Raw genomic sequence first — 20,719 nt, forward strand, 5'->3', positions numbered from 1 at the left:
ATTGTATTTAAAGGGAACCTGTCACCGGGATTTTGGGTATAGAGCTGAGGACATGGGTTGCTAGATGGCCGCTAGCACATCCACAATACCCAGTCCCCATAGCTCTGTGTGCTTTTATTGCTTTAAAAAAACGATTTGATACATATGCAAATTAACCTGAGATGAGTCCTGTCCCTGACTCATCTCACATACAGGACTCATCTCAGGTTAATTTGCATATGTATCAAATCGTTTTTTTAAAGCAATAAAAGCACACAGAGCTATGGGGACTGGGTATTGTGGTTGTGCTAGTGGCCATCTAGCAACCCATGTCCTCAGCTCTATACTCAAAATCCCGGTGACGGGTTCCCTTTAAATAAATGAAATAACATTGCAAGTAGTTCTTATTAAAGGCATCATACGGTTTTGTGTTTTTGTGTCCCCCTGGTTAAAGACTGCAAGCATATTCTGTGTAGTCTGAGTCTGCAGTCAATCTCATCTGTTCACACTTATTGCCAATGTGCTGAATGTATGTAAAGAAGTAGGGGACAGATGAAATGAAGTTTGACTGCAGTATTGGACAGAGAATAGTCCAGGATTTTTAATTGCTATTTGCAATTTTGCTTCATTTTTAAAGGGGTTGTCCGGGTTCAGCTCTGAACCCAGACAACCCCTTTAAAAATTAAGCAAAATACCCATAATTTCACCCAGGCAGCCCCCCTGATTTTAACATCGGAGCATTTTATGCGATCCTGCGCAGGGCAAGGGCTCTTTTATTTACTATAACACACTGCCCGCCCATCAGTGCCGATGACGTCACCGGCCTCACTGCTGGGCGGAAGGCTCCGCCTGGCAGCCCTAAGGAGAGCCTGGTACGTCACCGGAACTCCAGAAAATGCTCCGATGCTCAAGTCAGGGGGGCTGCCTGGGTGAAAATATGGGTATGTCCAGGTTCAGCTCTGAACCTGGACAACCCCTTTAAAAAATTGAAATGTTTGCAAAGGTGGACATACCATTTAACACACTATATTTTAGGCTATCCTTTCTTAAATCTAACTATAACTACATATACATCGTGGCTCGAAGGAGATAAATAGGCGACCAAAGTTTTCACACTGGAAATTTGACTTGCCGTATATTCTTTTTGATGTAGTGGCTGAACAAGCTGTAATGCGGTCCTTCCCCATTGCATCTCTGACGAAGGAGAAGAAAATCAGTGTTCCAGCTCATCTAGACCAGTATGTTCAAGAAGGACTTCAACTGCGCTCTTGTACTTTCCAGGTGAATATTTATTTTATTTTTTTATTCTTAAAGGATACGGTAACTGTCACACTTAGACCCTAATTTCAATTTTCATATATGTAGTTACTAATAACATGATATTCCAGAATCAGTTACTATTAGACTGACTTATCCCATATTTAATAAGATTCAGCCCTTAGCAACCAGTCTGCATAAAACTGCAATTTCACTATTCAGTTAAGATGGCTGCCACTGCCCTCACCCCGAGGCTAATCCCGCCTGCCCTCACTAGCCAGTAACAATAGCCCCCCAAAAGTGTCAGTAACCACAGCCCTCCCCCTAAAGGGTTAATCTCCTGCAGCACAAAGGAGTCCTCTTACCACATGTTGCTTTCATTTATACACTGAGCAGATGGCAGATCTCCCTTCCCTGGTCTGTGCTGCTCCAACTCTGCATTGTCCAGCTCTGCTGAGTGAGGGAGCATGTGCCAAGCACAGGGACAGGGAGAAGTGCACACAACCCAGGCACTGTTATCAGCTGCTGGGGAGGACCTGGCTTTAATCATTTACTTACAGCCCCTGGCTGTCAGGAATGTGAGTCTACACGCAGAAGTCCTCCGTCCTTCAACACATAGACGACCATGCCTAGCAACCCTATTTTAAGCACAGGTAAAAGTAGGCAGTACAGGGAACAAAACTGTGGAATTAAGGGGTAATTGAATACACAGTGAAAAGTTGAAATAGGGCCACCAATGAGATATTAATCACCACAATCCAATATTCCCAAAAAAATAAAAAATACCACAGTTATACTTTAAGGTCCCTTTACACAGGAAGATATTACAGCAGATTGTCTGTCAGGAAGCCTTCCTTCCGGACAACCTGCTGATCGCTAGTGGAGGGAGACCGCTGTTTTTACATGCACCTATCTTCTCCAGAGTAAGAGGAGGAGCGATCGGTAATGTCATTGCTCTTCCCCGTAAGGACTTGCCGTTTGCTGGCAGGAGATCGTGTTTACACGGCACAGTCTGCTGCTGGTAAACAATCACTTTTGCATGCGCACAAATGATCGACAGTACATTTACACCGCCCGATCATTGCTAACAAACGTTCGTATCATTGCTTGTTAATGATGATCTGTGCAATTCTTGGCCCGTGTAACTGGCCCTTTACAGTTGGGGCTGCAGCTTCATCTTCAACTGTGCAATACTTGTCCTATAGAACTGTCAGGATACTTGTAGTTTTCAGTGCTCAATATGCTATATATATATATATATATATATATATATATATATATATGAACTTCTCACTATACTGAACCTAACTAGGGATACTTGTCCATTCAGCTACAGAAGGATTAGGAAGACCTGACTGAACCATCCATCAGTGACTGCTTTACAGTTCAAATGTTGTTTATGCATCCTGCCGCTTGGCTTCTCACTCTTTGCTCATGTCACTTACATATTTTGGTTTCAGCTTTTGAGGGTGGCATTTGATGAGGAAGTCCCTTCTGAGATCTCTGAAGGTTTCCGCAAGCAGCTGCACAAGCTGAGGTACCCTCAAGATGTGCTTGGGACTTTTCCTTTCAGCGTTGGTCTCTCCCTACCACATACTACTCAGCCAAGAACCAAGGACAAGAATCCCTCCATCAAGTGAGTAAGATCACTTTTCCCATTGTTATGAGTACACAACATTCTCCAAATTTTCTTCCATGTATAAGTGTTCAATAAAAGTGGTTTAGTGAATAGTATTATTATTCATCTGCATCCCCCAACTTCTGCTCTGCTCTTTTGGATCCGATTTAGAAATATTTTTGCTATTAGAATATCTTGGTTCTAGTCATACCCGCAAACAAGGTCATATAAATTCAGTGATAAAAGTTACAAAGGCCGGACCATGACAGTGACTTTTTTTGTTGTTGTCAAAGCTCATCATGGATCCTATGAACATCAAATCAAAATATAAAATGACTAATGACTTATAACATTCAAAAAATCACTGCCCTTTTTTGGGCTACTTTCACACTAGCGTTTTGGCTTTCTGTTTGTGAGATTCGTCATGGGCTCTCGCAAGCGGTCCAAAACGCATCAGTTTTGCCCTAATGCATTCTGAATGGAAAAGGATCCGCTCAGAATGCATCAGTTTGGCACCGTTCGGTCACCATTCCACTCTTGAGGCGGACACCATAACTCTGCCTGCAGCGTTTTGCTGTCCGCCTGACAAAGCGGAGCCAAACGGACACAATAGAAAACGGATCTGTCCCCCATTGACTTTCAGTGGTGTTCAAGATGGATCCATCATGGCTTTAGAAGACATAATACAACCGGATCCGTTCATGACGGATGCATGCTGCTGTATTATTGTAACGGAAGTGTTTTTTGCAGATCCATGACTGATCTGCAAAAAAACACTAGTGTGAAAGTAGCTTAAAGGGCTTCTGTCAGCCCACTAAACCGTTTTTTTTTGGTTAATAATAATCCCTACACTGCGAGCTCCCTATACATAAGCTAAATATTCATTTTGGTTCTGTAGATTTTGTTAAAAAGCTAATGTAAATTACCTTGCTACCAGCAAGTAGGGCGGCTACTTGCTGGTAGCAGCCGCATCCTCCTCTCATAATGACGCCCCCTCCGCTGTGTGATTGACAGGGCCAGGGAACGGGATCGTTCTCTGCTGGCCCTGTTTGAATTCAAAATATCGCGCCTGCGCCGTACCTGTCTTTAATCGGCGCAGGCGCACTGAGAGGCGGCTGCTCTCTCGGCCGCTCCATCCTCAATGCGCCTGCGCCGATGACGTCACATCTACACCAGGCACATTGAGGATGGAGCAGCCGAGAGAGCGGCCGCCTCTCAGTGCGCCTGCGCCGATTAAAGACAGGTACGGCGCAGACGCGATATTTTGAATTCAAACAGGGCCAGCAGAGAACGATCCCGTTCCCTGGCCCTGTCAATCACACAGCGGAGGGGGCGTCACTATGAGAGGAGGATGCGGCTGCTACCAGCAAGTAGCCGCCCTACTTGCTGGTAGCAAGGTAATTTACATATTATAAAAATAGCTTTTTAACAAAATCTACAGAACCAAAATGAATATTTAGCTTATGTATAGGGAGCTCGCAGTGTAGAGATTATTAACAAAAAAAAAAAAAACACGGTTTAGTGGGCTGACAGAAGCCCTTTAAGTTGTAAACTACAGTAACATTTTTACTTGGATGCAATTTCAGGACTAAGAACACAACACTGTTGTCCTGGCACTACTATTTAATGATGAATTTTCATCTGTTGGGGATGTGTAGCCTGGCGTGTTTTATTTTTATTCTTTCTAGCCCTAGGCTTTTTGGAATTGGTTCCATTGTAAGGAAGGAACCTTTAATAAAATACAAGATTCGTGACTCCATCATAGCAGAGCTGTTTGTGAATACATTTCTACCTTCCCTGTGCCCCCTCGCTGGTCTGGGTGGAATTATGATGTCTCTTCTTATGCTTTATCCTTCCTTATGCTTTATTTCATTGTGTATTTCTTGTTGTTCCTACTCAGTTTAATTATTCAATGTACTACCTTCCATTTGTTTAGTGACCCCCTATCTTTCTCTGTAGCCCCCTGCATGTCAATGACGTGTTCCAAGGCCATCTGGCACTGGGTTTATCACTTGGCAGCTTCCTATTCACAAACGTAAGACCCAATCTCTATGCCCAACTGGTCATGGTTTCATGGTGACGAGCCATACTTCCTGGGTGTTCAGCTGCTTCCTGCTGCCTAATTTTACACTGTAAAAGAAGAACTGTCTTTGCTGCCTATAGCAAGCTTTCATTTCTTGTACTGCTCTTAAAAAAATGAAAGAACAGCATTGCTGGTGGATCTCTTGGAAAATTGAGGGATTATTTTCATATGATGTTTAGCAGTCCTGACTTTAGTGGTCAATATATTAAATTTGTCATTTATTCTCCATTTGCATGTAGCAACAGCACTATGCCCAGAATATATGTACTTTATCTGGGACGGTATTGGTGCTCAAAATCTAGTCGTCTTTTCCGAGACATGCATACATGCTTGGATTGATTTTTTTATACAAAACCAGTTAAGGGTTTTTGCACATCACGTTAAGGAGATCTGATCACTTTGCATGTCTTTATCAAAAAGTAGGTAGAGGGAAAAGGTCCCTAATATTTCCCTTGTGGCAAGATCTGTTCTCCATGCAGTTTATATATAGTATTCATTTATTGGTAGTTCACAGTTTGGGCCATGTTTATGGAGACCATGTGAGGTATAGGAATAAAACAACCTGCAGCCACCAGGAGAGTTAGGCTATGTTGAGATGTTTGTGGCAGTCCCATTCATCTGACTAGGCTTGCAGAAATTAATACACATGCTGCAAAAACAACCCTGTTCACATGCAGACACAGATTTTCAGTCAGACATTTCTGCTACAAATCTCCTGAATGTTATTACCCTTAGGGCTGTGGCTACACTAGTCTTGACTTCGACAACCATTGTGCAAGAAAAATTTGCTGCGTCGAAGTGCAGCCATTGAACTCAGTGGGGTTTTCAGCATAACTCGCAAGTTGCCATGTTCAAGACCCCAGAATTGAAAATGCTCCCAGACTGCTGTGCCATTTTAGGGCCTCGGCAATATGTAGGTTGATCTGCAAATCTGTTCAGGTCATTGGTTGCATTCTACATGGCAGTCTTTGGTCGTGTGATGGGTGTCGTGGATCAAATACAGATTCAAGGTTTGTGAGAAAACGCAGGACAATCTGCTGCTGGCAAATGATGGTTTTAATGTGGCGCATGAAAGATTAGATCGCTGATAAATGAGCGATTGCTAGTTTGTCACTTAATTGACACCACCATTGACACAGGGAAATTATCAGGAACAAGTGTTTGTATGAACGCTCATTCCCAACAATTGCTGCGATCCTCTGCTTGTGTAAAATCTGATCTAAATAATAGCTTTGTAATTTTTTAAAGGGGTGGTCAAAGTTATTTTTTATTGATGACCTATGCTTAGTATAGGTCATAAATATCAGATCGGCAGCAGTCCGACATCCGGCACCCCTGACAATCAGCTGGTTGAAGAGAAGGCCAGCACCATGCCAGCGCTTCCTTCCCTTTTATTGTTTACCTGCTTGCTGTCGCGTCTGTAGCGGTGAGCAGGTGTAGTTACTAGGGATGAGCGAATTTCATATTTTGAACTTCGAGTTCGTGTTGTGGTATTTACTGAATTGCATTATGGATTCTGTTACCACGGACCATAACACAATTCCATTGCACAGCTCCTTTAATATCAGGAGTCCAGAAAACCCCTTTAAGTTCTTAGAGCTCATAAAACTGGTACAGGAAGATTGGTTGTAAATTGTCTCTCTGTTAACCCTTTAAGCCCTGGGCGACTTTCCATTTTTGCCAATTTCGTTTTTCACTTCCTGCCTTCCCGGAGCCATAACTTTTTATTTTTCTGTTCCCAAAGCCGTGTGAGGATTTGTTTTTGTAGGACAAGTTGTACGTTCTAATGGCACCATTTACTATAGTGGGAAGCCTGAAAAAATTCCAAATGCGGTGGAATTTATTCTCTGGATTAGTACAATTACAGTGATACCACATTTATATAATTATGTATTATTATGACCCACCTGCGGATCTGTGTTAGAGCTCACTTTTGCGGGGCGATCTGGACTTTTCAATGATACCCTTTTTGGACTTTTAGATCACTTTTTATTAATTTTTTATTTTTTTGGGGGTAGGTGAGCGATAAGGTAGGATTGAGCGATATACCGGTCTTGGCGGTGTACCACAGTATTAAGAAACAGCGATATGGTGATACCACTGTTTTCTAATAACCGTGGTATTTTGTGAATCATAGAAGCGGTCATGTGCGCTGACCGCTTCAAAATCTGCGTCCGCACCGCCCCCCCAAATCCCCCCGCATCCGTGTATACCAGTAAATTACTGCCTGGCTCCTCTGAGATCCCATAATGAAGTCTCCGCCTACTGGTGTCGGAATCAAATAACGAGCGAGCACAGGAGCGATGAGGCGGGTAAAGTCTCACTCTGACCCCCCACAGAGTTTGCCTGCCTGCAAGTGATGCAGGATGAGGAGGGTGAGAGAGACCCAACTGTCTTAAATAAAGGTGTTATGTCTGTCTATGACCATGTGGCTGCCCCAGTGCCCCATACAGTAGAACGTCACCTTGTGACTGCCACAGTGCCCCATACAGTATAACGTCTCCTTGTGGCTGCCCTAGTGCTCCATACAGTATAATGTCTCCTTGTGGCTGCCCCAGTGCCCCATACAGTATAACGTCTCCTTGTGGCTGCCCTAGTGCCCCATACAGTATAACATTACCTTGTGACTGCCCCAGTGCCCCATACTGTATAATGTCTCCTTGTGGCACCAAGTGTTTTTTTTTTCTTCTAAATGGGCATTTATCGTGATGTATATCGTTATCGCGATACATTTCTTAATATCATTATCATGGGAATATTTTTGATATCGCCCAACCCTACGTTACAGCATTTACCATACATGCATTTATATTATACCATAAATGCATTTATATTTTTATAGGTGTTTTGGGATGCGGCAATGTCCATGATATTTATTTTTATTACATAAGTTGAATTTCTATTTATGTATTATAATTTTTTTTATAGTTTTTATAATTTCTGAAAAAAAACATTTTTTCACACTTTTATTAGTTACCCATAGGGGACCTTAATATTTAATTTTTAGATCGCTTTTCCCATACACTACTGTGATTTAACACAGTAGTGTACGGGAAATTCTATATATTCCTTTGGAGCACTGCCACCTGCAGGGCTCAATAGGAACTACCGCTCTATTAGCCTGGAACTCTTCAGCCAATACAAATGGCTTCCCCTATCTCCGTGCGGGGAAGCGAATCAGGCCCCATTATCGCAGATTGCAGACATAATCCCCGGATGTCTGCTGTTTAAAATGGCAGAAACCCGGCACCCACTGCACTCCCTAACGGCACCATCTTTAAACATGTATTGCAGGGCATCTCCTAAAGATTCCAGTGATGTTTTGCATATACTACTATGTGGATTTCTAAATCTAGATTGCTAATTCTTTTCTGTATGCTCTGTGGTTCTTTTGTTGTGGTTCTTAGTTTTTTTTTTCTTATTCTCTGAATAATTATTTGCTTTGTGGCGGGACCCCTCTTATCCTGCACTTGAATAGTTACTTGCTTGTATAAATAGTTACCTCCCTGCAATGTGACACACTTATGTTTCTGTTTGATTGTACTGGTACCGTCATTTATACATTTCTGTCCTATGTCATATGCAAATTATTTCTCCAAGGACCATCTCTAAGAATCTTGTGAAGAATGCCAAGAAGACAATAGGCCGGCAATATGTTACACGCAGGAAGTATAGCCCCCCATCCTGGGATCTCCGAGGGAGCCACAGTTCACTGGAACAGCAGGGAGATGATATTTCAGGTAAGTGTTCAATTCTGTATCCTGTTTAGAGAAGGAAGACTTCAAAACCAGTGCGCGACTCATCAGCAGGTGGCAGTTGATCTGCTATTGTTTTTGACTCTAATAAACCATATGCCGTATATTTTTGTGTAGTCACGGCAGAACATACAGGATTTCTTTTCTTTTTTATCTTTTTATTTACTTAGGGTCCTGGAAAACAGGGCACTTTACATTGGCCAATGCAATCTGTATAGGTGGTGAGGAGTCATTAAAAGGGTATTCCCTCCTCTCTAATTACTCTTCTTTGGCTCGACACACAGAGAAATAGTTTAACCCTGCCTGCTCAGCCAGTCACTGGCCACAGCAGTCACCTGCCTCAGCCACTGGTTGTCTAAGCAGGCAGGCCAAGCTGTTTTTATTGTGTCAAGCTGGAGAAGAGGAAGTGGAGAGGAATGGGGGCTGGAGCTTTGGTTGAACAGCTGCAGGGGATCGGTAAAATGAGTACTTACCGTTTCTTATTTTTGCCCTCTCTAACCCCAATTTTATCGTCCCTGGAATACCCCTTTAATACAATCATTTGTTGCTCATATTGTTGCCAGCACATCCCCTGTTAACATGAGACGATACCCTGCTGACAAATGATTATTGTTATATTAACATAAAAGGTCTGATCAGTTGTGGTGTTTAGACTGGCTGATAATCAGCCGAATGTATGTTTGGTCCTCATCATTAGCACCTGTAAAAGGGCCTTTAGTTATCATAACCTTTGGTCTCGCTAATAAAAATATTTCCCAATGATTTCATGTTTATATTTTTTTTCTTAAAGGGAATGTGCATCTTCACAAACATTTTTTTTTCTTTCAAGAATGCATGTAAGCAGTGCATCTGTACCCTTCTTATAGGTGAGGGTCCCACCTCTAAGTCGTGCTTCAGTGTTAAGAATGGGGCCCCACCGTGAATAAAGAGCACGACATGCATGCACGGCTTCCTTCATGCAATGTTTACAGACTTGCAGAGTTAACTAAGCTTGATTCCTCTGCTAATTTCAGAAGTCCAAGTGCAGTGAAATAGAGAGGATGCAGTGGCAAGTTGTATTCCTTAAAGGGGTTGTCTCAAATGGCATTTATCATGTAGATAAAGTTGCTACAAGGCACTTTCTAATGTATTGTGATTGTCCATATTGTCTCCTTTTCTGGCTGGATTAATTTTTTCATCACATTATACACTTCTTGTTTCCATGGTTACGACCACCCTGGAATCCATCAGTGGTGGCCGTGCTTGTACACTGTAGGAAAAAGTGCTGGACTTGTGCACTCCCACTGTCTCACCAGAGAGGCCGGTGCTTTTTCCATTATTGTGCAACCACGGGTGCCACTGCTGGATTACAGGCTGGTTGTGACCATGGAAAGGAGCAGTCTATAATGTGATGAAAAAATGGATCCAGCCAGCAAAGGAGACAATATGGACAATCGCTATACAATAGTAAGTACCTTGTATTAACTTTCTCGCCCATATTCATTGGGGGACACAGAGACCTTGGGTATAGCTATGTCCTCTAGGAGGCGTTGACACTAGATAAAGCTGTTAGCTCCTCCCCTGGTAGCTATACCCCCTCCAGCCTGGAGAGAGAGCTTCAGTTTTCTCTAGTGTCAATAGGAGGCAAGACCTCCCTGCTCTGCAGGGATCTCCTGAAGATTTTATTTTTTTCCTTCCTTTTCAGATGGGACAACAGTGGTCGCCTCGCCTCCCTGTTCTCCCGGGGTCGAGTTGCGCCAGTGCCGATTCCGCACTGCTGCCTCCCCCACAGAAGACAAAGTGGACCAGGGCAGCCTCGCTCCCCTGCATCCCGCCAGCCAAGGGGTCACCTAGGTCCGCCAAAGAGAAGACCCTCCCGCCATACCAGACGCCTGCCACTCCGGTGCCAGCTGCTGAGGAGGTGACCCTGCTGGAAAAGGTGACCTTGAGGGTCCACTTCGGGAGGGTGAAGAGAAGAGGATGAGAGAGGTGAGTACATGGGACTAGGTGAGTATGAAGACCTCTTCCCCCTCCCTCCATCTTTGACAGTCTGGGTCGCCCTATGGTTAACGGCCAGGGGGCTTTAATCAACTATGACAAGACCCCTAAAAGAGAGAAGGGGTTAATCCGGCGGGCGCCATGCGACACGCGGTCCCCCTTTCACTTGCCCTCTAGGCCGACTGTTTCCGGCTCTTAGAGGGTTAATGTATCTTCTCCCCGGGCACCTCCGGCGAAAGACTGGGCGCAGTCCGTCTCCACTGGCTGCAGTATCCTTTAATTTACTCTTTCGGGAGCAGGCGTCACGCACGCAGCTCCGAAAGGGTTAACGCCCCTGGCTGTTCGCGGACATCTGACCCCTTGCGGTAGTCTCGCGCCGAGGGGCACTTACTTAACATGGACCTCCGGCTGTCACGATTCCGGCCGCGGGGTGAACATCCCGGTCCTCCGGGCGCCGCTGCAAATTTAGGCCCCGGCTTCTCTTGGGGCCTATAGACTTCCTTTCCCTGTTGTCATCCCGGCCGCGGTGCGGCTTCTCAGGCGGGATGTGTGTCGCGCTCCGCTCCGGGTCCCTCCACCCTCCGGCTGACTTCAGTACAGAGGGGGAGGGTCCGGGGTGGCTGTGCATCGGTACTTTAGGCCCTGGTTTCGCGACCTGCTAGGCCGCGACTCAGAGGGGGAGGGTGGCGGGCTGGCGTGAATTCTTCCCGCCTAGCTGCCGCTGCCCCGCCCCCATCAGCACCGCCCCTGGACCTAATGTCGTTATTGGTTAACCCTTTCCGGCCAGCCACTTCTGTTGGGCCAGCTCCGGATTATCAGGGGTTGGATGGCCTGGGAAAAATAAAATTGCTTATTGCACTGTTAACCCCTTCCTGCCTCTTATCCACTTGAGGCTAGGCAGACCAGTTTAAAAAAAAAAAAAAAAAAAAAAAAAGAGGTTAAATGAAGCTGGAAATAAATGTCTACCTCCATTCAGGCCCTACTCCCCTCAGTCATGTCCACTCTGACTGTGCGGCACAAAAATGGGCCCGTGTCCTGCCCCGGACATGTGACGACCTCTCTTACCGTAGTTTCCCACTCCGCCCTCTGGGCCGTTTGGTTGATAATCCTCCACCTGCGTAGTCCAGTGGAGGACCTCTGACAGTTCCCAACCCACCCTCAGGGGAAGCTTGGTTGATTCTTTCCACCGGTGCAATGCAGTTGAGGACCGCTGCAGTTACCAATCCACCCTCCGGGGTCATTGGTCATGATTCTCCACCTGCTCAATACAGCGGAGAGCCTCTGGAACTCCCATTCCACCCTCCGGGGTCGTTTGGTTGATAATTCTCCACCTGTTCAATACAGTGGAGAGCCTCCGCAATTCCCAATTCACCCTCCGGGGTCGTTTGGTTGATAATTCTCCACCGGCTCAATACAGTGGAGAACCTCTGGAATTCCCATTCCACCCTCCGGGGTCGTTTGGTTGGTAGTTCTCCACCTGTTCGATACAGCGGAGAGCCTCCACAATTCCTAATCCACCCTCCGGGGTTGTTTGGTTGATAATTCTCCGCCTGCTCAATACAGCGGAGAACCTCTGGAATTCCCATTCCACCCTCTGGGGTCGTTTGGTTGATAACTCTCCACCTTCGCAACTCACAGGAGGACAGCTGAAGTATTCCCGTAATTCTCCACCTGCGCAATTCAGTTAAGGATCTCTGCGGGATCCCAATCCGTCCTCCGGTGCCGTTTGGTCGATATTCTCTACCTGAGCCATACTGTGGAGAACCTCTGGAATTCCCAATCCACCCATGGGGTCGTTTGGTTGATAATTCCCCACCTGCGCGATTCCAGTGGGGGGAAAAGACTGGAAATTCCCAATCCACCCTCTAGGGTTGTTGGGTTGATAATTTTCCGCGGGTTCCTTTTGTATACGGGACCTCTGTTCCCAATCCACCCCCAGGTAGTTTGGTTGATAAGCCCCAACTGCGCAGTCCGCGACTGCTAGGGGCGATTTTCTAATGCATATACCTGCGCGCAAGCGGACCACAGCAGCTCGTCTTCTCCTCGATATCTCCACACCCCCTCCCTTCCTCCCAGGGTCACGCTCGGGTGCACCCTCTCTCACGGGAGTGGGTCCGCTCGAAGGGGGGGGTGAGGAGAATCACTGATTCGGGCCTTGACGTGAATCCGAATCAATCTCCTTAGGTTGTGTCTACGGTGGCCAGTGGCACTTGTCGTGGGCATTACCCCCTTCCTTAGGCGGTATAGTTGCACCACTACGATACGGTGTTCACCTTTATACTTTGTCCCCTGCCATGGGTGGACTAGGTACAATAACACTATTTTCAGTGCATTCCCCCTTCTGTAGGTGGCGGAATTGTACCTCCACTGGGTTCTGTACCTGCCGTGTTCATTAGCTCCTTCCATTGGTGGAGCGATTCCATTCTCACTGGTCACAAGGGGTACTGTATCCATTACCTCCTGTCTCGGGTGCTAATTGCTCTCCCATAGGGTACAGGATTGCCATATGCACTAGTTTTCACCGTGGATATTAACCCCCCTTCTGGTGGGGTGTCTGCCTGTGGCACCAGTTTGGATACGGTCCGACTGTCGCACTATCCTTCCTTAGGCGGAGTGTTGCGCGTCATTGTTCTTACTACTTGCCTTACCCTCTTTCGCTAGTGATCACTAGCGGGGGAGTATCTGTACATCTTCAGATTCTGCAATTCAACGGCGCCACGGCTCTAGGTGCCTGCGCTTATTTCATTGGGGGCGTGGCGACAGTCGGTACTTGACGGTGCTCGGTACACTTACTCTAGTACTATATGAGTTCCGCCAGTGCATACGTGGCTATTAGAGATGAGCGAACTTCTGTTTTAAGTTCGGCGTCTAAAGTTCGGCTTCCGGTTAGCGGAGAATCCCGATCTGGAACCGGATATGGATTCCGACTTCCGTTGTGGTCCGTGGTAGCGGAATCAATAATGGCCGATTATTGATTCCGCTACCACGGACCACAACGGAAGTCGGAATCCATATCCGGTTCCAGATCGGGATTCTCCGCTAACCGGAAGCCGAACTTTAGACGCCGAACTTAAAACAGAAGTTCGCTCATCTCTAGTGGCTATTCCTCATTGTGTTCCTTGGAGCTGGTTTTGGGCAGGATTATAACTCCTGCCCAAACCCACTTGTGTCCTAGGGGCTCCCATCTCTATGGGTTTCCATTGTCCCAATCGGGAACGGTGTTGTCCGCATCAGTAGTGGTGCGTACACCATTGCACATATCTGGTTTGCGTGCCAACGGGCCAAGTGTTACACTGACTCCTTACTCTCTTCCACCATTCCTGATGTGGGAAGTGTTTGGGTTGGCACTCTGGTTTAGCTTTGCAGCCTATTCAGCCTGTGCGGGTACTAGCGTTCGCAGTCGCTACAGTGGGGCATTCTATCAGGTAGGGGTTCTACCCTGACGCTTGCTGGGCAGTTGTTCCTGTTCAGCGCCCTTCCCGGGTGGAGCGTTTAAAGTTAGCTCTCCTTCCCTGGGGCGGTATGGTACCGTGGCTTCTACCGGATTCCTCTACGGTATGGGGGTCCTGTAGTAGCCATTGCGTAATCTGGCTCCTTCGTCAGTTGACGGATTCTTCTGTCTCCGTATTCGGTGGCGTACGCTGCATAGGCTCCTCCTTGGCGGGGTATGGCATCCCTGCTTCATCCGGTGGCTACTTCTGTATACTGCTAGTCTCGGATGGGGAACGGACTTCGTCCTTCCCCCTTCTCTTTCCGTTCTTCCTTCTCTGGCTCGGGGTTCACGGCCATTCCGCAAACCTTGGTGGTTCCTCTGTTGCTACTCCCCCTCATCTATGTGATGCAGGGTTTTTGGTTCTGTGGTTTTTTCTTTTTCTTTCGGTCTCGTTCCGGACCGACTGTTGGCCTGTGGCGTTCCTGTATTCCTCCTTCTACAGGTGACTCCTACCGTTGGTCCTGGGCGCGCTACCGGTGTGTACCTCTACCTCTCGATACTTGACTGGTGTCGGCATGTCTGTCCGATGTAGTCATGCCTTTTCGCTACGCATTCCGTGACTAGACTATGAGACTCCCCACGCCAGAATGTGCGGGGGTGCTGTCGCGTCTGTTGATGGAGTTTTGTTCCTGGAACGGGACACCCCTTCTCTTCTTCCTCCTTAAGGCAGAAGTTTTTCTCTAATCTTGGTTTGGTTGTTTGCTTCCGTCAAGCGGTTTTGCTACACCGTCGATACACGGTCGCTAACGGAGTTCTTCCGTCAATGATTCTCATATCGTCACTACCTTTGACTATCCAATGTGTTGATTCCTGACTTGCGGTTGGGCATGCCTCATTCAGGCAGCTTCTCAGTCTCCCGTCACACCTGGTCGGCTCGGGGGGACATTGGTGGACCACTTCCGTTTCCGTGGAGCGCTTCCCCTTAGCAGGGGTGGATCCGGGGTTTTTTGCTTGGGCTTTGGTTCTTAGCTGGGTAGGTTCGGCACTGTGTGGCCTTCCAGCGTCCTCTGACCCACCCAGGGTCCTCAATTCCTTCCTACTGGGAATAGCCGTACGGTTCCTCCATGCCGTCCTCCTTTTACCGCCTTGGGATCAGACCTTGGTCTTTTTAGCACTCCGGAATTCTCCCCTTGAACCTGTCCTGGTTTTGCCAGGGGTAGGAGCTTCCCTGGGGCCGTTCTTCCTTTCTCCCGACGGTGATCTCTGATTTTCATCTCAATGAAGAATCTGGCCTTCTATCACTGCGTACCTCCCCTTCACACCCTCAGGAACAGGTGTTGGGTCGTTTGGCCGTTGTCAGGGCTCTGACTGTTTATTTGTCAGCCTCCAGTTCCTTCCGGCGTACGTGCTCGCCTTGGTTTTGTCTTTCCGGAGGGTCCTCGCATAACATTGGCGGCCTCCAGGGTGTCAATTGCACGTCTGCATTTGTTTGAACTTCTGTCCCCGGGGCAGGGTTCCACCCTTCAGTGTTGCGGCTCCTTTCACCAGAGGGGTTAGCGCTCTTGGGCTCGGATGGTTCAAGGTTCAGCCGCAGTTGTGCGGGGCGGCTACTGCCCTCCTCCGCTCATTCACAAATATTTGCCAAGTGCATACTTATGCATCGGCGGGCACCGCCTCTGGAAGCTTGGTCTTGCAGGCAGCAGTTTTCTGTTGCCTGCAGGGGCGATGGCTCCATGGGTCTGTGTTTTCTTTCCCCCCCCTTGTGGACTGCTCTTGGACGTCCCAAGGTCTCTGTGTCCCCCAATGAATATGGGCGAGAAAAGGAGATTTTTGTATAACTTACCAGTAAAATCTCTTTCTCGCTCTTCATTGGGGGACACAGCACCCACCCAGTATTGTTGTTTGGTCACAGTTGTGGCAGTTGATGGTTTGAGCCTGTTGGGTCCTTGCCATGGTTTGTGTTCTGTGTTTTTTCTTAGCTTGCTTCTCCTACTGCTTCTCACAAACTGAAGCTCTCTCTCCAGGCTGGAGGGGGTATAGCTACCAGGGGAGGAGCTAACAGCTTTATCTAGTGTCAACGCCTCCTAGAGGACATAGCTATACCCAAGGTCTCTGTGTCCCCCAATGAAGAGCGAGAAAGAGATTTTACTGGTAAGTTATACAAAAATCTCCTTTTCTCTACTATGATAAATGCAATTTGCTGAAGTGACACAACCCCTTTTAATGTCACCATTTTGGTGTACATCGGATAAAACTTTTTTTAAAAACTAATTTGGGTCTACTGTGTGGAAAAAAAATAGGTTCCACTATAGTTTTTGGGGCTTCCTTTTTAGGCTACTTTCACACTAGCGTTCGGGCGGATCCGTTCTGAACGGATCCGCTCATAATAATGCAGACGGAGGCTCCGTTCAGAACGGATCCGTCTGCATTATTTTTAGCATAGAACAGCTAAGTGTGAAAATAGCCTAGTACGGATCCGTCCAGACTTTCAATGTAAAGTCAATGGGGGACGGATCCGCTTGAAGATTGAGCCACATTGTGGCATCTTCAAACGGATCCGTCCCCATTGACTTACATTGAAAGTCTGGACGGATCCGCACGCCTCCGCATGGCCAGGCGGACACCCGAACGCTGCAAGCAGCGTTCAGCTGTCCGCCTGTCCGTGCGGAGGCGAGCGGAGTGGAGGCTGAACGCCGCCAGACTGATGCAGTCTGAGCGGATCCGCCTCCATTCAGACTGCATCAGGGCTGGACGGCTGCGTTCGGGTCCGCTCGTGAGCCCCTTCAAACGGAGCTCACGAGCGGAAACCCGAACGCTAGTGTGAAAGTAGCCTTACTGTGTTCACTGCGTGGTAATTGTAACACTTTACTTTATTCTAAGGGTCAAAAGCGGTCATAGACAAACCAAATGTATGTTTTAGTTTTTTTTGGAAAACAAAAAATTGCTTAGAAAAGATTGCCTTGTGTCTATCTTCTGACACCTATACCTCTTATTTTTCTACTATCGGAGCTGTTGAGGGCACATTTTTCGCAGAATGAGCTATAGGTATAAGGGGTACCATTTTGGATACAATGGGACCTTTTGATGATTTTTTTTTTATAACATTTTTGGGGTTGTTGACATAACCAAAAATTTAGAAATAAGCTTTTTAATGTTTTTTTTTTATTCAACTTTATTTTGCACTTTTTTTTAGTCCCCCTAGGGAACTTGAAACTGCAATCATTTTATTGCTTATCAATATATAAAATCCCACCTCTTTAGAAAAAAAAGTTCTGATTCTCATTACAATTCTGATTGTGATCTTACAGTGTCTGAAGATTTGGACAGAAGCACATTAACCATCTCTACCTTAAAGGCCTCTGACAAGCAGACAGGAGGCAATATGGCAGAACGAGCATGTTGCCGTGACTACCAAAGAATGGGACTTGGTACTTTGAGTAATAGCCTGACCCGTGCTAAAAATGAACCTTTCCGGATCTCAACAGTGAACCGCATGTATGCTGTTTGTAACAGGTAAGTACTAGTTTTTTGTGTTTTTAAAGAGGAATTGTCACCTGTCCTGACTTGTCTGTTTTAGTAACTACTTGTATTCACCAATTCTGGAGCATCTTTTCTTATGCTATATCTCCGAGTTGTGCCATTCCTTTATTATTCCTGTTGTTAGTGTATTAACAAATTGACAGCTGGGCGTTATTAGTGAGATATGGGTTCCCCTGCTCAGTCCGACACTGTCCAACCAGTGCTAACAGTGGCAGACCTGCAGGGACACCTCCACTGGTAACATCCAGTTGTAGATTTATTCATAAACTTCTAGAAGAAATAGTAGAGTAATGACATAACATAAGAATGAGAATAGATGCTCCAGAATTGCTATTGCATGTGGTATACAAATGTCTACTGAAATAGACATGTCAGAAATGGGGACAGGTCCTCTTTAAAAGTTTTTTTCCAGCTATTTTAATAATTTTCTTCCATGCTATGCTTGCATAGCTATCCAGGGTTGCTGATTGTTCCTCAGAGCATTCAGGACAACACTTTACAGAAGATCTCTCGCTGCTATAGACAAAATCGGTTTCCTGTAGTGTGTTGGCGCAGCCCACGTACCAAAGCTGTTTTGTTGCGGTCAGGTGGACTTCATGGCAAAGGTGTGGTTGGACTCTTTAAATCTCCTAACACAGCTGGCACAGGTTAGTAGCCCTCTTATCAATATCATTTTTATGTGAGGAAACATAGTTGCTGTATGGCTGCTGGGAGATCAGTGAATGCTGGCGCACAGTTTACCCTCTGTTGCTATTTTTATATGTAATTTTTATTTTTTTGTATTTAATATTGAGAAATCTTGGTTAGTGTCTAAATACTGCCAGAAATAAACATAAATGAACAGTTTTTTTTTTTTTGTTCATTGTACATTATGTTCCAGTATGGCCCATAAACTGAGATTTTAGGGGCTCTTTTTGGACCTAAAATGTGTGTTTACGATCACAGCAGTTATAGATGCCCTGTGGAGGCAGAATTGGTCCATGATGTAGCTTATAGGGGTTATCCCATGATTGATGTAGACAATGAAAATCAGACATCATAAAGTATAGGACATTCTTTTTGTTACAAAGCTAGAACCAGCCCTGTACTTCACATGGATCCAGAAATCTCCCCATTCATTCTTCCAATTGTTCTGCAAGTTTTATTTCAGGCTGGCAGCTCAAGGGGCGTGTCCTTTCTTCTGCAGCTCTCTCCCTATCGCAGCTCAGGGCCTGTGTCCTTTCTGCTTTAGCTCTCTCTCTCTCTGTGTAACTGACACAGCTTCGAACAGAAGAAATGGCTGGTGGCAGTTGAAGATTTAAACTGAGCGTATGTGACACCTCAGTGAGGTGGATAGAGAAATAAGGAAAACAACAAACAGCAGGTGGCCCTATACAGATACATGTTATTGAATACATCAGTGACTGCAAAATTTTTAATCACATGCAACTACAAATGTATTCAGATCCAGGTGCTGGTTAGAAGAATGTAGAATATTTTTCTTGGGAGAACCTCTTTAAAGATGACGTATTGCATTTATAAACAGATGTGCTTTGTTAAACCGTTCTGTCCCCCCCCCCCCATCTTCAATTTTGGGTCATAAACTACAGCAGCATCTTTGGCCAGAGTGGAACTCCTGCCCGCTCTCCCTCTCTCACCCCATTGGCTCTCACAATGCTATTGCATGGTGCCAAGACGTTGCAATGGCAATGGCTCCTAGGCGTGCCATGTACAGATACCTATTCGACTTTGCTTTTGGCTGGACCAAGTAGCCATTATGTCAGTTTTTACAGTAGCCGATGTAGTACAGTACAGTGCAGAAGCAATGCAGTGTATTAAGTGAGCAATTATAAGCTCATGTGTTCTCCTACTGAGAAATAAAGGTAAAAAAATGTTTGGAGAAAAAAAAAGTAATTACAAAAAAAATTTTTTTTTTTTTTTACTTTCACACACTTTATCAGAAAAAAAAATATATATATATATATGCGCTACCACTGTGTCCATTATAACCCAATAACAATGCAAAATAAGAGTTATGTCATTTATAATGCATGGTGAACATATTGAAAACAGTGCCCAAAAAGAATGGTGGAGTTGCTGTGTTTTTCACTCCACCTCCAAACAATTTAGAAATGTTATGCAATACATTAGATGTCCCCTAAAATTATGCCATTAAAATGCAACTTGTTCTGGAAAAAACAGGCCCTCATTTTGGTTATGTTGAGAGAAAATGTAAAAATGTACAGCTTTTGAAATGCAGTCATCAAAACAAAAAGCATTGAAAAATCTCTGGTTTATCTTTTATTTTCCTCTTGACGTTTGACCTGTATTCTGAGAAGTAGTGCTTATCCATTCTCTATCCCCAGGACCATCACAGACAGATTCCACATCGCTGGAGCAGGAAAAATACCTCCAGGCGGTCGTGAACTCGATGCCTCGTTACGCAGAAATGAGTGGGAGAAACACACTCAGTGCTTTTCCTTCTGCTCATCTCTATGGTGAGCCGGCTTCCTGTTATAGAGGGAAACAATGTGTTGGCAAAAGTTGGAAATAAAAAGTATCTTTTACCGTATGAGCAACTGTGGCGAGGTTGATGTCAAGTGGGTTAGATTTATTAAGGGGGTGGGTGTATGCAAATGAATTATAAATTTGGCCTAAGCCACCTAATGCTGTGAAATAAGAAATGATTATATAACTCTCCGTTGTCTCCTGCACTGCCACTCCAGTCCTCCTCCTGCTGTTTGTGCGCAGGGCTGCAGCAGTGATGTGCAGGTATATAACAAGTGACTGTCGCTGCCAATCACTATCCTTAGCAGCATGTAGCACCAGACAGAGGAAAGAGCCCCGGAATGACAGCGCAGGGGAAAGACAGGCGAGTATGTAAGCCTTTTTTTTTTTTTTTTTTTTTTTTTACAGCACTAGATGGCATGGGCCAAATTTATAATTAAATTTAACATTCCCTTTTAAAAGGGTTTTGAGATTTTTTTAACTGCTGACCTAGTATCTGATCGGTGGGGGTTCTACAACTGGGACACCCTGATCAACTGTTTGAGAAGGCACTGGCAGTAGCGCTGCAGCCTTCTCGCAACTTGGCCTCA

At 45.7% G+C, this 20,719-nt stretch overlaps 1 protein-coding gene across 6 annotated transcripts in view; it reads left to right on the forward strand.

The window, feature by feature from the left end:
- Nucleotides 1-20,719, forward strand: part of SBF1 (SET binding factor 1) — a 119,752-nt gene that overhangs the window by 71,074 nt on the left and 27,959 nt on the right. For all 6 annotated transcript variants that reach the window (XM_044279916.1, XM_044279918.1, XM_044279920.1 and 3 more), the window contains 6 exons: nucleotides 1,133-1,260; nucleotides 2,697-2,872; nucleotides 8,538-8,677; nucleotides 17,411-17,615; nucleotides 18,093-18,289; nucleotides 19,988-20,119. In XM_044279916.1, the coding sequence (XP_044135851.1) occupies nucleotides 1,133-1,260; nucleotides 2,697-2,872; nucleotides 8,538-8,677; nucleotides 17,411-17,615; nucleotides 18,093-18,289; nucleotides 19,988-20,119 (978 nt within the window). The remainder of the gene's footprint in view (nucleotides 1-1,132; nucleotides 1,261-2,696; nucleotides 2,873-8,537; nucleotides 8,678-17,410; nucleotides 17,616-18,092; nucleotides 18,290-19,987; nucleotides 20,120-20,719) is intronic.

The sequence above is a fragment of the Bufo gargarizans genome, chromosome 2 (genome assembly GCF_014858855.1).
Source record: "Bufo gargarizans isolate SCDJY-AF-19 chromosome 2, ASM1485885v1, whole genome shotgun sequence".
In the NCBI taxonomy this organism is placed as follows: domain Eukaryota; kingdom Metazoa; phylum Chordata; class Amphibia; order Anura; family Bufonidae; genus Bufo; species Bufo gargarizans.